The sequence below is a fragment of the Antrostomus carolinensis genome, unplaced genomic scaffold (genome assembly GCF_000700745.2).
Source record: "Antrostomus carolinensis isolate BGI_N321 unplaced genomic scaffold, ASM70074v2 scaffold13695, whole genome shotgun sequence".
Classification (NCBI taxonomy): domain Eukaryota; kingdom Metazoa; phylum Chordata; class Aves; order Caprimulgiformes; family Caprimulgidae; genus Antrostomus; species Antrostomus carolinensis.
The window spans coordinates 1,285-17,100 of NW_010317180.1; the positions used below are offsets into that span (position 1 = coordinate 1,285).

At 38.5% G+C, this 15,816-nt stretch overlaps 1 protein-coding gene across 1 annotated transcript; it reads left to right on the top strand.

Moving 5' to 3' along the window:
* Positions 1 to 12,631: 12,631 nt before the first annotated feature.
* On the top strand, positions 12,632 to 14,098 carry LOC104525361 (BMP/retinoic acid-inducible neural-specific protein 3; the record flags this gene model as incomplete). The annotated part of the gene is made up of 1 exon (XM_010168496.1): positions 12,632 to 14,098. A coding segment is annotated over one exon (1,117 nt), but the record flags the coding sequence as incomplete, so codon positions are not given.
* Positions 14,099 to 15,816: the final 1,718 nt, after the last annotated feature.

Genomic DNA, 15,816 nt, shown 5'->3' on the forward strand with positions numbered 1-15,816 from the left:
TGTTTTTTTTTGGGGTTTTTGGGTTTTTTTTTTTTTGGGAGGGGGGGCTTGGTTTGGTGGTTTGGGTTTTTTTTGGAGGGGGGGTGTGTGTGCGTGGCATCTTTCTGCCACCTGCACACAACAACTCTCATTTTTCCTAACACCTCTGCTTCCTTTCTTTCCGTTTTAGACACCATTAATTAATTTGACTGATATTTCCTTTGTCCCTGCTGTGCTAAGGATCATTGTTTAGTAAAAGCTCTCAAAGCTTGTTTCTGATTTGAACCTCTTTAAAAAAAATAGCTGGTACTACAAAGCATTTTGATTCCTATTCCAGTATAGCACAATGGTCATTATGATTATAGCTGTGTCAGAAAATTATGGGTACATTATCTTAAAATGCTTTTTCTGTAACAGTTATTTGATGTGTGTGGTGAAAAAGTTTCACACTAGAAAAAGTTTGTTATAAGAATTTAAAGGGTGCAACATTAGCATAGTTAAAGCTACAACTTTTTGTAAATGAATTCATAAGAGGCTAACTGGAAATATCCTCTAAAATAATAAATACTTTAATGTCAAAATATTGTTTAGTCTCAAATATCAGGTAACTCATGGCAGTTTTGTTCTATGAGGTGCAATCAGTTTATTCATTTAATGCAGGGGCTTAATTCCTCTGCTTCTCATAATACAAAGACTATGAAGAATTTAAAAGTAACATGTATTATTGGTTTTAAAATATAGAGTAACAGCCTTAAAAATGGTGGTGGGGGCAGGAAACAGCTGCACAATGGCAGCTCAAGGGCTAAGGGATCTGCAAAGATTCTCATAAATGTGATTAACGGGAGAACAAGGTGTTTTACTTTTATAAATCAGTGTAGATTCAGTTTAGATTGTTATTAATCCCAACAAAATAACCCCAGAAAAAAACCTCCTGGCTCGCCCAGTCTCTTTCCTGTAGTATTGCCACCACAGAGGAGCTTTACACCAAACTAGATTTCTTTAGTTCCCCCATCCACTTCTATGCTGGAAGCAATTTTATCGTATGGAAACAACACTTACATTAAAATTTCATAACTAATTAATATCCTTCCTGTGTATGCTAACAGGGGATTATTAGGAAAGGCATCTCTCTAAGCAGAGACTTTTCTGTCCTTTATATACATTTAAAAAAGTATCCTATTCCTCCCCTACTCCACAGTATTCTTATCTTGCTTTCATCATGGGCCATATAGCTACCTCAGATTTTCAGATCAGCTCTAAGGTATTTAGCTTGAGTGGAGCCAGCTGTGAAATTGTAAGAATGATGTGAACTCAGAACAGCTGCACTGCTCCTGTTTGTCATCTTTTTGAGGAGGATTTGCAGCTGTCATTGAGAGTCTCATGGACATACCTGTAACATGAGCCCCAGTACGATAATTTCAGGTATGTTTATTTGAGTGACAGTTATAGCACTGCTTTGATTTTGTGAGGCTGAATAAACTAAAAACATTCATAGAAACACAGAATCATAGGGATTTGAAGGGACCTCAGGAGATCATCCAGTCCAACCCCCCTGACAAAGCAGGTTCCCTACACCAGGTTGCACAGGAAAGTGTCCAGGTGGGTTTGGAACATCTCCAGAGATGGAGACTCCACACCCTCTCTGGGCAGCCTGTCCCAGGGTTCCATCACCCTTCACAGGAAAGAAGTTTTTCCTTAAGTTTGTCTGGAACTTCCAGTATTCCAGTTTGTGCCCATTGCCCCTTGTCCTGTCACTGAGCACCACCGAGAAGAGCCGGGCCCCATCCATTTGGCCCCCACTCTTCAGGTATTTATAGACATTGATAAGGTCTCCTCTCAGTCTTCTCTTCTCCAGGCTGAAGAGTCTCAGCTCTCTTAGGCTTTCCTCACAGGAGAGATGCTCCAGGCCCCTCATCATCTTTATGGCCTCCCTGGACTCTCTCCAGAAGATCCCTGTCTTTCTTGAACTGGGGACCCCAGAACTGGATGGACACAGTATTTCACATGTGGTCTCACCAGGGCAGAGTAGAGAGGGAGGAGAACTTCCCTTGACCTGCTGGTCATGCTCCATTCATTCTTTTAATCACTCAGTGGCCTTCTAGTGCCTGTACAGTCAGTAGTTTTGCCCTGATTCCCATAAGAAAATTGCATTCACATAAATACCATTATCAAATTTAGTACCAATTAATGTTCTTGTTATGAATCACAGCACAGAAACAAAGTACTTGGGAGTCTTATTTGTCCTTCCCAAGATGTGATCCCACAAGTTCAAGACTAGGACATCTGAGAGATGCCTGTAAGTGCATTTAGTATTGATGATGCTGTCTTACAGATTTATACTGGACTGAGCTTCCAAAGGAGGGAAAAGTAGGTAATGGATATTTTATTGCCACTACACTTGTTAAATTTTCTTCATTTTTTTACTTAGCATCTGCCTCGCTGAGTACTCATCATCTGCTACTGAGCCATCTGATGTACAACAGATGTTAAGAACTTAGTGAGGCAGACAAGGAGGTAAAAGTGTCATAACATGATTAAATACTTGCTACAGCTATTATATAGGGTGACCATACTGCTTTGTTCTTACATTTAATGTTACAGTGTATTGAACAAGAGTAAGCACATGTTTTGGATTAAACTTGCAACTGCTATTATTGAAAGAAATTACTTTTTTTAAAGGAAAGTTACTTCATAGCAAAAAAAATAAAAGATTGAAAAATACTTTAAGTACACTTTAGAATTAAGAATTAGAGAGCATTTCATAAGAAGTAATACAGTGCAACTTCATGTAGAATTATTTCACCTACCAAAACACTGAAGATTTATATTCCTCATTAAGATGATTCTCATCAGAAACTTGGCTGACGTTAACTGATACATTAACTTCCACAGAATTATCCTATTTTTTTTATTATTGTGCTTGTGTAAAAGTGAGATTACATGGCAGGCTTTCTTTACCCTGTGCTGTGGTTTAACCTCAGCCAGCAACTAAGCACCACACAGCTGCTTGCTCACTCCTGCCTGATGGGATGGGGGAGAGAATCGGAAAAGTGAGAAAACTTGTGGGTTGAGATAAAGACAGTTTAATAGGTAAAGTAAAAGCCATTTACACAAGCAAAGCAAAACAAGGAATTTATTCCCCTCCCAGCTTCATAGAATCATAGAATCACAGAATGGTTTGGGTGGGAAGGGACCTTTCAAGGCCATCTAGTCCAACCCCACTGCAGTGAGCAGGGACATCTTCAAACAGATCATGTTGTTTAGAGCCCCGTCCAGCCTGACCTTGAATGTTTCCAGGGATGGGGTTTCTACCATCTCTCTGGGTGTCCTGTTCTTGTGTTTCACCACCCTTATAAAAAATTTCTTCTTTATATCTACTCTGAATCTCCCCTCTTCTATGTTAAAACTGTCACCCCTGTCCTGTCACTACAGACTTTGATAAAAACTTTGTCTCCAGTGCACCCCCAGCACTGAAGACACAGTGACTAACCCATAGCCTACTCACTGGTGGGATGGGTTGAGAAGCAGAAAAGGCTTTGACTCTATGTAAGCACTGCTCAGCAATAATGGAAACATCTCTGCATTATCAACACTGTTTGCAGCACAAATTGAAAACATAGCTCCATACTAGCTACTATGAAGCAAATTAACTCTATCCCAGTCAAAACCAGCACACCCGGTGAGTATTCTAGCTGAAAGCATCGTAACCAACTGCTTAATGCAACCTATGCATCAACTACAAAAGAGTCTCGTCAACAGTCAGCAGCCTGATCTTCTTGCAGTACAGTAGGAAAAGGGTTCAGTGTAAGAAGGTGGAGTTGGAGCTGTTAAACCATAATTAGTTAACAATCTATATCCCAGTAAATTTTATGAATTGAGAAAATTTGTGAAATACTGTCACACACAACTAAGTATATTCATATTGATGTATATAATCTAACTAATTAAATAGAGATAGAGGGCCATGTTCATCTACATAAGACACAAGGTTCACCAGAAATTCTTTGCAGTCAAAGGTGAGATTGAAAACTCAGAATAATGGAGAGCCAGTTTAAGGGTCTTAACTAAAGTGTAGGAATATGTGATTTGTATGGGTTTTCTGGCTCAGTGTTCTACTCTGTATAAGTCAGAGCAGAGGCTTGATGGTCTATTTCCTATAAATGCAACAGGTATTCAACTAATAGGGCAATCAATAATATTTATATTTTCCTAGAAATTCTATCCTGGACTTAGCACCTTTGTAACTCTGTGCTGCTTTTGACAGGTTGATTTCAATGACTCAATATTAAAAAACAAAAGAAGTCTTGAAAAAAATCTAAAGAATTTCTAAGGAGCTCTAATTCATTCAAGTACTGGCCTCCCAGTACCTGAAGGGACTACAAGAAAGCTGGGGAGGGACTTTTCATAAGGGCAGTTAATGACAAAACAAGGAGAAATGGGTTTAAGCTGAAAGAGGGGAGGTTTAGATTAGGAATTAGGAGGAAGTTCTTCACTGTGAGGGTGGTCAGACAGTGTCCCAGGTTGCCCAAGGAAGTTGTGGCTGCTCCTCCCTGGAAGTGTTGAAGGCCAGACTGGATGAGGCTTTGAGCAACCTGGTCTAGTGGAAGGTGTCCCTGCTGATGGCAGGGGGGTTGGAACTGGATGATCTTTAATGTCCCTTCCAACTCAAACCATTCTATGATTCTATGATTATATAATTTGATAAGAAGTACCCTATATTTATCATGAATTTTATTTCATTAAATTAAATATTACTTTATTCTAAGGTAAAGTATTGATTTCAAGTACACGATTCACCAAAAAAACCCTTTTTATTATAGCTCAGCATATAATTTTGCATTATTCTGAAGGCACAGATATTTCAGCCATCCCTTTTTAAGCTCATTGAGGTAAGTAGGAAGATCCTTGCTGGTTTCACTAGGTTTAGAAGTCAGGAGTTCTGCATTTCAATGTTTGGAAAACTAACATATCAGGCCAGTAAATATAATTTTCCAAATCATATAATAATATTTGCAGTGTCATTTAAATAATAATTGAGGAGTTCTTTCAACCCTCCCTCAGAAGCTAATTGTCTTAATTTATTTATTAACCTCTATAAACAAGAAGCAACTGCTCCAGATAAACAGCCTTTGTCACTAGTCCCCCATTAAGACAATGATAATATAAATTATTATATAAAACTGATTAAAGATAAAAGAATAGGGGGAATGTGTACAGAGTAATGTGATGAGGAATGGAGGGAAATACCAAGAAATTATTACACCTGAAGGAAAGAACACCAGTACACTAAATTTGGAGCAAAGCCTCTTAACTTTAACTCGGATTTTAGGAGCTTGAAGTCAGAGGTTTAGATTCTGTCCCTATCAAAGTAAACAGGAGTTTTTCCTAGTGACTTCTGTAGACATCACATATCAATTCTGAAAAAGTACGAAATAGTGGGAAAATACAATGAAGTCCTACAATAGACTCAATAAACATTTTTCTTTCCGCCATCAGACTAAGGAGCAGATCTTTAATATGTAAAATGGTGAATAATGAAAGAAAGGCATTAGAATTTTGGATAGAGTACATAGAAAACCAAGAACTAGTTCAGCCACCTTAGAAAACTAAAGAATAATTAGACCTAATATAATAGAAAAAGGAAACCTAATGAATGGCATCAAGTAATAAACAACACTGTCTGAATCTTATGTGAATAAAATAATTACCTGTAAGAAAAGTGAGATTTTGGTTGTCTCATACTAAGTGCACTGAGCATGTTCTCACATTCTACCATTGTCTGGAGGCAACAACAAAATTATCTAAAAAAAAAAAGAAAATGAATACTGGATTGCTTTAAAATCCAAAAATATATTTAACCGACTTTTTGATTTTCCTTGAACATTTTTTCATTTTAGTGGTATTTTCAGAACTACATGGCATAATATAGGAGCAATTACTGAACTGGAATGTCAGTCATTTGTGTGAACTTCTCTGTCAACCTGTGGCTGAGGTCCTCGTGGAAGATATTATACAGCTCAGTGGTCTTAATTGGTCTGTATAATGAGCGTGGTCTTGTATAATGAGCTCAGAAAAAGTAGCAGAATCTTGGATGGCTTATACATTATCGAGGAAGGGAGTTTCTTTTTCTCTGTAGATATTAGAGATCTACCTGATGTCCACTGGCAATAGGCACTGAGAGAGGGCAGCATCTTAAAGTATCAAATTGTAGAAGTACATAAACATCTCTAAAGCAGTAGAGTTAGGTACTGATTTTAATACTTCTAATTATATTTGTAATTCTCCTAAAAATTCCAGCTACAAGTAAACCAAAAACAGAATCATAGAATATTTTATGTTGTAACAGAGCTTTGAAAGTTATGTGCCCAAACCAGGGTCACCTTCAAAATCTGGTCAGGGGCTTGGGACATCTAGTTTTTAACATCTTCAATGATTGAGATTCCTAATCTCACTCACTAACTTCTTATAGTGTTTGGCCAACTTCACAATGAAGAATTTTTTCCTTTTCTCTAATCAAAACTGCTTTGCTACAACTTTTGCACACTTTTTCTTGTCATTTATCTGTGTATCTTGGAGAAGTATCTGGGCCCATCTCCTCTACATCCTTCCAGAGTTATTTGGAGATAGCATTTAGATCATCTTTTAGTCTTATTTTCTTCAGCCTACATAAACATAGTTTCTTCAGGCTCTCCTCGTATGTTATGTGGTCCCGTTCTCTGAACATCTTGGTAGCCCTTCACTGGACTTGTTCCAGTCTGTTAATAATTCTCTTCTACAGATGATTTAAATCCTGAGACAAAGTCCCAGATGCCATTTTGCAAGTACCAAAAATGGAGGAATATTTGCTGCATTTGTGCTGTTGGCTTTACTAGTGCACTTGGTCTTCTTTGGCACAAGGCAATAGTCCTAGCTGATGTTCAACTGTTCAGCTTCATATCTGCTAGGATCTCATGTGCTTTCCCATAAAGCTGCTTTCTAGGGGGTATACCCAGCCTGAACTGTTGCTTAGTGTTTTTCTAGTTCTAGGTACAAGACTTTGTATTTCTCTGCCTTAGAACAGATCATGTTACATAAGAGCAAGGGAAAAAAAACACTGCATAAATCAATAATTTCTGTTGCTAGGTCTCCTTTCTCCTTCAGCAGCAGGCCTCTATTTTCCTTGATCTGACGTGTGTTGTAAATGTGCATTTAGAAGTTCTTCTTGTTATCTTGTTATCACTCACATTGCTCACTCATTTCAAAACACATTGCTCAAAACATTTCAAAATATCATGAATTTAGTCACTGTATGTCCAGGCCATGTGTCTGTAGCCTTTCACAACTTTGAATGTAGACAGACTTGGTATTTGAGCTCAGACAGGAGTTCTCTGTGCATCCAAGTCAGCCTCCTGTTATGCCTGCTCAACTTCCTGCACATCCAAATGGACTACTGTGCTATAAGGACACCATTCTTGAAGACCAACCACATCACCCAGGCTGTTTTACGTTTTGGGAAAGCCTCACCTGGTATCCAACCTATTAATTCCCTGAACAAGGTCAAGATTGCTCTCCTGGAGACCAAGATAACTATTCTGTTACTTGACTCCCTCACTTCCTTTGAGATTTTTGACTTGAGCATCCTGCAGTCATTGCAGCCAAGGCTGCCATCAACTTTCACATCGTCAACGAGTTCTTCCCTATTTATGAGTAGCAGCTCCAGCAGAGCATCTTCCCTATTTAGTTCCTTCAACATCCACATAAAACATTTATCTTCAATGCATTTCATTACTTTCCTAGATTGTGTCCTGTCATGTTACCCCACCACCAACATCACTGCTGGGATGGTTGAAGTCCCTTATGAAGGTCAGGACCTGTGGTCATGTTGCTCCATCTGGCCGGTTGAGGAAGGATTCATCCACTTCCTGTTCTTGATGTTCTGGTCTGTAGCAGATTCTGACCAGTCTTCCTATTGCTGGACCCTCCTCTAATCCCAGCCCTTAAGATCCTGACCAGTTCATTGCTCATTCAACAGCAAAGTTTTAGTTCAAAGCACTCTGTGTGGAGTGCAGTTACACCCTCTCCCCACCTGTTGCCACCAAAGTCTCTATTCATCCATCACAAACATGCTAGGCTCATCCCACCATATCTGTGATCCCAATGAAGTCATACATCACAACTGTGCCCATATCTTCAACCTCTTTCCTACACTGTTTGCGTCTGTGTCGAGGCACTGCAGATGGGTCCATAGCTGCACCACTTTCTGGTGGGAAGGTTTTTCCCAGACACTTTTTTCCCTAGTCCCCATTTTGACTCCAGCCCCAAGCTAACATTGCTTGAAGTCCTTCTCACAGGGTCAGCAAGTCTGTCACCTAAGATGTCACCTGTTGTTTTCTGTTAGATCCTATCTCTCCCCAGTCACCATCTACCCTCAGAGGAGTTCCAGTGGCTGTAAAAGCCTAAGCCCTGCCTCTCTGACTGTAGCAGCTGTTCAGTCAGGTGTTGACCTGCAGGAAGCATCTGCTTCTAACCAACCCTTTCCCCTTGACTGCAGAGTCCAGAATTTTAAATGATCTGTTATTTCTAGGAGGAAAATAAAGCTTTCAGAATGACATTCCAGTGTGAATTTGTCTAATTAAGGATGAATGGCTTAAATGAAGTAGTTATTGCTGATGTTTTATGAACTTCCACTTAATTTACTTAATTTACTTGAGTGAAAGCAATAAATTAACAAAGAGTAACAGTATTGCTCAATGACAACTTAAAAAAAGATCAAGTTAAAAAAATCAAAATAAGGTAAAAAATATTACAAGTTTATTGTTTTGAACTTTATTTGGAATAAGGAGAAAAATTCCTTCCCTCTAAAGTTCTTGATCTCCTTGCAACTGCTAATGATCAAAGATGTAGTTGTTTTAATAAGTTAAATGCTATATATGACTAGTTGTATATAACTATTAGAAAGTGATATCTAGATTTGAGAAAGGAAACTTACTTAATTGTGCAGCTATGTATAATTTGATGTAGACTTTGAAACTGCTTCTTCCATCCCTTAGCAAGAGAAAGAAGGAAGGTAGGCTTATAAAGATAAAAATAAAAAAAAAAGTGGCATTAAAGATTTTGCTTCTCATAACAATGGAAACAGTAGATTAGATCATTAATAAGGTAAAAAAAAAAAAAAAAAAAGAAAAGTTTTAAAAACCGTGTGACTGGAGAAGTGAGAACCCAAACCAAATCAGCCCTTGCCAGTAAATTAATTTTGCTGGTTTATATAGGTTTATTCCAACAAAATAAAATTATCCTCTTCCAACAGAGCCTTCTTCCTCACCATCTCTCCCTCTTTCCATCACCTTCATGAACTGAGGGAATTCCTTCCCTGCTTTCCCAGCTCCCTTTTCTTCATGCATCTGCAGTAAGGCCACAGCCTCCCTTTCTTTCTCTGCCTGGAGCCTGGCATTCCAGATACTTGTCCCATCCAACCATGCTCAGGTGTATCCACAGGAGGAGTAACCCCCTTATTTTCCTAAAAACTCTTCTATATGAAAAAATTAATGTGAAGAACATTCTTTGACTTATTTCACTGCCAAATACTAAGCAGAACAATAAGTAGTAGTACAAGATACAAAAACTGCTGTGATGCTATCCACTAGATCTAAGAGGAAGAAAGGGTAGATGAAATATAACAGGGATCGACTTAAAGCTGCAAATTATCTCCCTCACATTATGTGATGGATTAACCCAGGCTGGTTGCCATCCATCCATCCATTCTCTCACTTGACCCCATTCAACAGGAGGGGAGGAGGAAATAAGATAAAAAAGCTTGTGGGTCAAGATAAGAACAGGTGGCTGGAACCAGCTGGAACTGTCTAGGACCAGCAGTGTCCAGTATGGGACAGCCCCTGGCCTCTTGATGCTCCTCAGAGGACACTCCTGTGCCCACCCCTCCACTGTGAAAACCTTGCCAGTGACACTTAATACATCTCCTTAAAGCAATATTAAAAAATTCACTCATTAAAATCTATCGGAATGTAAAATTAGGCTCCAAAAATTCATAGTTGATGTGTGGTTTAAAACTAACTGTGCCTGATCTCCAAGCCAAGATAAATGTTAAACCTTCAACCCATATAGAAATTTATTGTCCATGCTAGCACAATGCCAAGTCCAGGCCACTAATGTCTGATGAAAAACTAACATAGTCACATGGGTCTCTGTGGTTTTGGAGATTAGGCACAGTTAGCTTTCTTCTGACTAGAGTATTTCGTTCAAACATATCCTTAAATGCTACAACCTATGTAGCACCATTGATGTTTTGTGTGAGTGAGCCAAGCAGGTTTAGTCTCTATGGCTGACATCCTGTGATACACGGGAAATCTTTACAGCAAGTCTTCAAATGTTTATCGTCTTCTGAGATGAATTAAAAACCACAGCTGTAAGCTCAGAGTTGGTCTATGCAAAATGATATTATCTGGAAATGTGCTCCTAATGTATAACAAAACTTTTCAATGGCATGGACTACTCTTCACAGGAGAGGTGGAGGAGGATGCTAAAATTTACATTTACAAACCTGATCAATGTCAGCTGTTGAACGTGCTTAACCTTGATGTAGCAGTCAACTGGTAGCAACAGTACGAGCAGAAAACTTGGAGATTGAAAAGCAAATTACATAGTCCTGAAATTTGCCCAGTTATCTGTCCAAGATAACAAATCAAAATAAAGAAACAACTTTATGAAGGTTATTGTGAAGCAGATGGCATAATCCAAAGATCTAAAGGAGAGTAAAAACCCCAGACTTTTATATCTTATATCCAGCAGCTTTTGGAACTCAGTATCAGTTCTTAAATAAGCAGAGAGAGCCATAAAGAGTTAGGAAAATGATGTAATGAAAGACCTTTGAAAGGTTAGTTTCACTCCTTTGGACAAGGATCTTCTCTGTTTTGACTGCCCTGATGCATCATAGGGGTAGTAGCAGCAAGATAGACCATATGAGACATCACCTGGCTACGAAGTTCATCCCATAATGGGAAACAGAGTTATTACAGACCTGAACTGCAGTTCTTGTGAGCTGCCAGGGCAAGCTCAGGAGGTACAGATTACTGCGAAAGCAATCCAAAGTACACAGGAACTTCCCATTCCACCTGGGAGAAAAATAGCTTTAATGTCCTCCTCAGTTCTGGATTAACTTTTATATTATGACATTGACCTTGTTTGTAGAATGGACATTATGATTTTTAATCAGGAAATGAAGGAATAAACTTGGCAAACTATTTTTGCTTATTAGTGACTTTCAAATGAGCACAAAGAAGAATGTGGTTTAGGCATTCATGTCATGGATGTTATTATATTTAGTTACACTTCTAGAGAATGTTAATAGGCTATGTGTATATAAAAAGAACAAAACAAACAAAGCAAGATTCCCACCAACAACCAAAAAAAAAAAAGAGAAATAATAATTTAAAAAAAGATTAAACAAAGTCAACAGAGTGTACAGTGATGTGATTTTACTGATTTTTATTTTCACGTTTCTAAAATTCAGATTTTGTGATGCCATATATTTTCAGTTTTAGCATTTCTTTTATGGTCAGAAAAAAACAACAAAAAAATTTAAGATTTATGAACTATTCAATGCTTGAGACAAATTCAGATGTGACTTAAAAAGAAAGTCAGCAGTAAATGAGGCTCTTGCATTTCTTCTTTGAAACAGTGTGATGAAAAGGGAAGAAACTGTACAACCATTGTCATTCATGTGGCAACAATAGATCTGACATCGCGGCAGCCAAAATAAGCTTTTTAAACTGTGCATTGCTAGGATTAATAAGAATTGAAAAATATAGGCAAAGGAAGAAGATTATTTTTCTCTTGATTAGTTCCATGTAACTCTGTTGTACCCATTGTCTTTCTTCCGGCATCCGCGCCTCATCAGCCAAACCTGTTGGCTTCAGTGTCTGTTTTCCCAGTGTGATGTAGGACATTAACTGTTGCTTCTAGTGAAACAAAAATGAGATTACAAGAACTTCTTTAAAGTGATCTTTTAATTTCATAGCCAAAGATGAAAAGTAAACACAGCATGCTCATGCATGACTTCCTGTAGGGATACTGTTGTGGTGGAAGTCATCTGAAGAATTAAGACTGAATCTCTTTTACTGGGGTACAGGGTCTAATTTACCATTCCAGGAAAGTGTTTTGGCTCACTGTCTATAAATCAAAGCAGCTCCAGCCAGTAACGAGAAGGCTTGCCAGCTTACAAAAATCTTCATAATGAGAGAGATGGTACAGAGTTATACCCACTGCGATACATAAAAGCACTTCCCTGATCAAATATTATAAGGAAACTTAATCTCAACTGCATAGGATTTAAAGATGTTAATCTGAAGACGATTACAGAAAACTAGCTCTTTGTCAGACTACCTTGATAGAGAGACAGAGAGAGCAAATACATGAACCAAATGTTCCCGTTGTGCCTGCGAGTTTATAAGGAAACTTTTCATTTGTGATTTTCATTGTTATAAAGGCAATTTATACATGTATTTATCTGACAGCAGCTGCTGTCGTCTGACTTTAGTGCCTTAATCTGCTTACTGAAAACAACTTTGTTTTTCTCTTTCTGATAAAGAATAACAAGGTTGTATTTATTGTGTGCGGGTGTCTCTTTGTGTTAAAATAAGTTATTTTAACATTGCAGATCTTCCAACTATTGGCTCAACCGCATCCAGTCCTTCCTCTACTGCAATGAAAACGGCCTCCTGGGAAGCTTCTCTGAAGAGACTCACACATGCACCTGTCCAAATGACCAGGTTGCCTGCCATGGGTTCCTTCCCTGCACGGTTGGAGATGGCTCTGCGTGCTTGAGCTGTGCTCCTGACAATCGCACCCGCTGTGGGAGCTGCAATGCCGGCTACATGCTGAGCCAAGGGCTTTGCAAGCCTGAAGTGGCAGAATCGACAGAGCACTACATTGGGTTCGAGACTGACCTTCAGGACCTGGAAATGAAGTATTTATTGCAGAAGACAGACCGGAGAATTGAGGTCCATGCCATTTTCATCAGCAATGACATGCGCCTCAACAGCTGGTTTGATCCTTCTTGGCGCAAGCGGATGCTCCTTACTCTTAAGAGTAACAAGTACAAGTCTAGCCTGGTCCATATGATACTGGGCCTCTCCCTTCAAATTTGCCTAACTAAAAACAGCACCTTAGAGCCTGTTCTTGCTGTTTATGTCAACCCTTTTGGGGGCAGCCACTCTGAGAGCTGGTTTATGCCTGTGAATGAAAACAGTTTCCCAGACTGGGAGCGGACTAAACTGGACTTACCCCTTCAGTGTTATAACTGGACGCTGACTCTGGGCAACAAGTGGAAGACATTTTTTGAAACCGTACACATCTATTTGAGGAGTCGAATAAAGTCAAACGGTCCAAATGGCAATGAGAGCATCTACTATGAACCCCTGGAATTTATTGATCCCTCAAGAAATCTGGGCTACATGAAAATCAATAACATTCAAGTGTTTGGCTACAGCATGCACTTCGACCCAGAAGCAATTCGAGACTTGATTTTGCAGCTGGACTACCCCTATACTCAGGGATCACAGGACTCAGCACTTTTGCAGTTGTTAGAGATACGGGATCGTGTAAATAAACTCTCTCCACCTGGTCAACGTCGTCTAGACCTCTTCTCTTGCTTGCTCCGTCATAGACTCAAACTGTCTACCAGTGAAGTGGTGAGGATCCAATCTGCTTTGCAGGCCTTTAATGCCAAATTGCCAAACACAGTGGATTATGACACAACCAAATTATGTAGTTAACCATAAATGTAAAGCACAAAACAAAACCTTGAAGGAGTTTTTACAGTGCTTTTGTGGAACAGTTTATGTTTGGAAGAGTAAATTTAAATTGTCTTTTCAATATCTGTCTTATATCAGTCAATACTGTTGGATGGCAATTTACACACATGAACTTGCTGACAATGAATATATTATACCTGCAGTTTTGGTTTATGAATGAAATAAATACTGACACCAGTCTAGAAGACATTCTACTTTTTACAATAAATTTCATTTGTAATTTTATATGTTCCGTGGCAATGCTTTTGTGCATTACATCCTCTAGAGGGAACATAGAAGGATACCAATAAAATTTTGTAGCTGAACAGTTATTAAAAAGAAATGCTGTGGGATTCTTTTTTCTTACACAAAAGTAGTAACCTTGATACACTTTTGTGTGTATTGAACACAGGAGGTGCAGGCAGAGAGAAGATAGTGACTCAAGATTTTAACAGAAAATGTAGAAAAATCAAGGACAGAATATTTTATTCTTAGGATGTGGATCTAAACGTTCATGGTGAGTTGAAGTGATGACTGTGGTGATGTTTTACTTGCTACACCTGAGACTTTCCTAAGGCATGCCCTTTTCAACGTTCTTAACATGTCATACAGACTCTCAGAGTGGTAATATTGAGTGTTTTAGGATGGACAGGAGGTTACTATTGTGAGTTGCACAGTAATGAAAGGTTGCATTAGCTCAATAACAGACAGGAGAGAGCCTGTCTTTGCAACTGATATTACTCATGTTAGAAAAGAAACAACCTTTTCCAGCCAAGCACTTTCTGAAAGTCTCCATAATCCTTTACTTTGCATATTCATAGAAAGAATTAAGCACATGTACACATTATTTCCCCCAAATACGTACACTTTAATATTTATCTAGAATTCTCTCTTTGGAACTATTTACCTAAACACCACCCATGCTGATCAGGTTCAAATTAATTTTAAAAATTTCCCTGACAATACAACAGTTTACTAGGTGGATGTTTTTTCCTGGTACAGATAATATCCTTTCAGTACAAGATTTTTCAGTTTTAAAAAATATGGACAACAGCTATTGAAATCTAGTTTATAAAGCTGAAAGTTCAAATAAATATGTCATTATCAATTAATGAAATTAAATGTGCATGACTGTGGATCAGAATTAGGTTCTTTGCTATTTTACACATTCCAGCAGGAAAAAAAAAAATAAAAAATCTAAAATTGCAGAACTTGGGACTCTCAAGAAAGTTTTGCTACCTCTTGCAAGGGAATCATAGAATGGTTTGGGTTGGAAGGGACCTTTAAAGGTCATCTAATCCAAACCCCCTTGGGTGATGGAACTTCTACCACCTCTCTGGGCAACCTGGGCCAGGGTTTCACCACCCTCAGTGTAAAACATTTCTTCCTTACATCTACTCTAAATCTCCCCTCTTTTAGCTTAAAACCATCACCCCTTGTTCTATAGCTACAGGCCCTGATGGGGGGGTCCATTCTTACAGGCCCCCTTCAAGTATTGAAAGGTGCAATAAGATCTCCCCAGAGCCTTCTCTTCTCCAGGCTGAACAGCCCCAACTCTCTCAGCCTGTCCTCACAGCAGAGCTGCTCCAGCACTCGGATCACTAGTGCAAATAACTGGGCTGTCAGAAGTCCTTGTTAGTGAATACAGGGTCAAGTGAAGGAAATTGATACAAAGTCTTTTAGTAGCACCTCCTTATGTTAAGTCTGAATCTGTGTCATTGATGTAAAAGCCAACTTGTTTTTTTAAATAAGAAAGAATTACATATAGAACTAACATTTTATGTGAAAGCACAGAAAGAAAAAAACCACATATTTTATTAGTGTACAGTTTTAATTCAACTAGCCTTCAATTAATTTCACTTAAATTATTTTTTTTTATTTTCAATTTAGTTATAATACGATTTAATTCTGAATTGTACCCTAATCTGAAATTAAGATATACTTCTCACTTTGTTTCTAGCTAGACCACAACAGCACAAGAAATGCAATGCTTCATAATTATATGTAAGAAAAATAGAATACAAGGCTAGAAACCCTTCACAATTCCTGC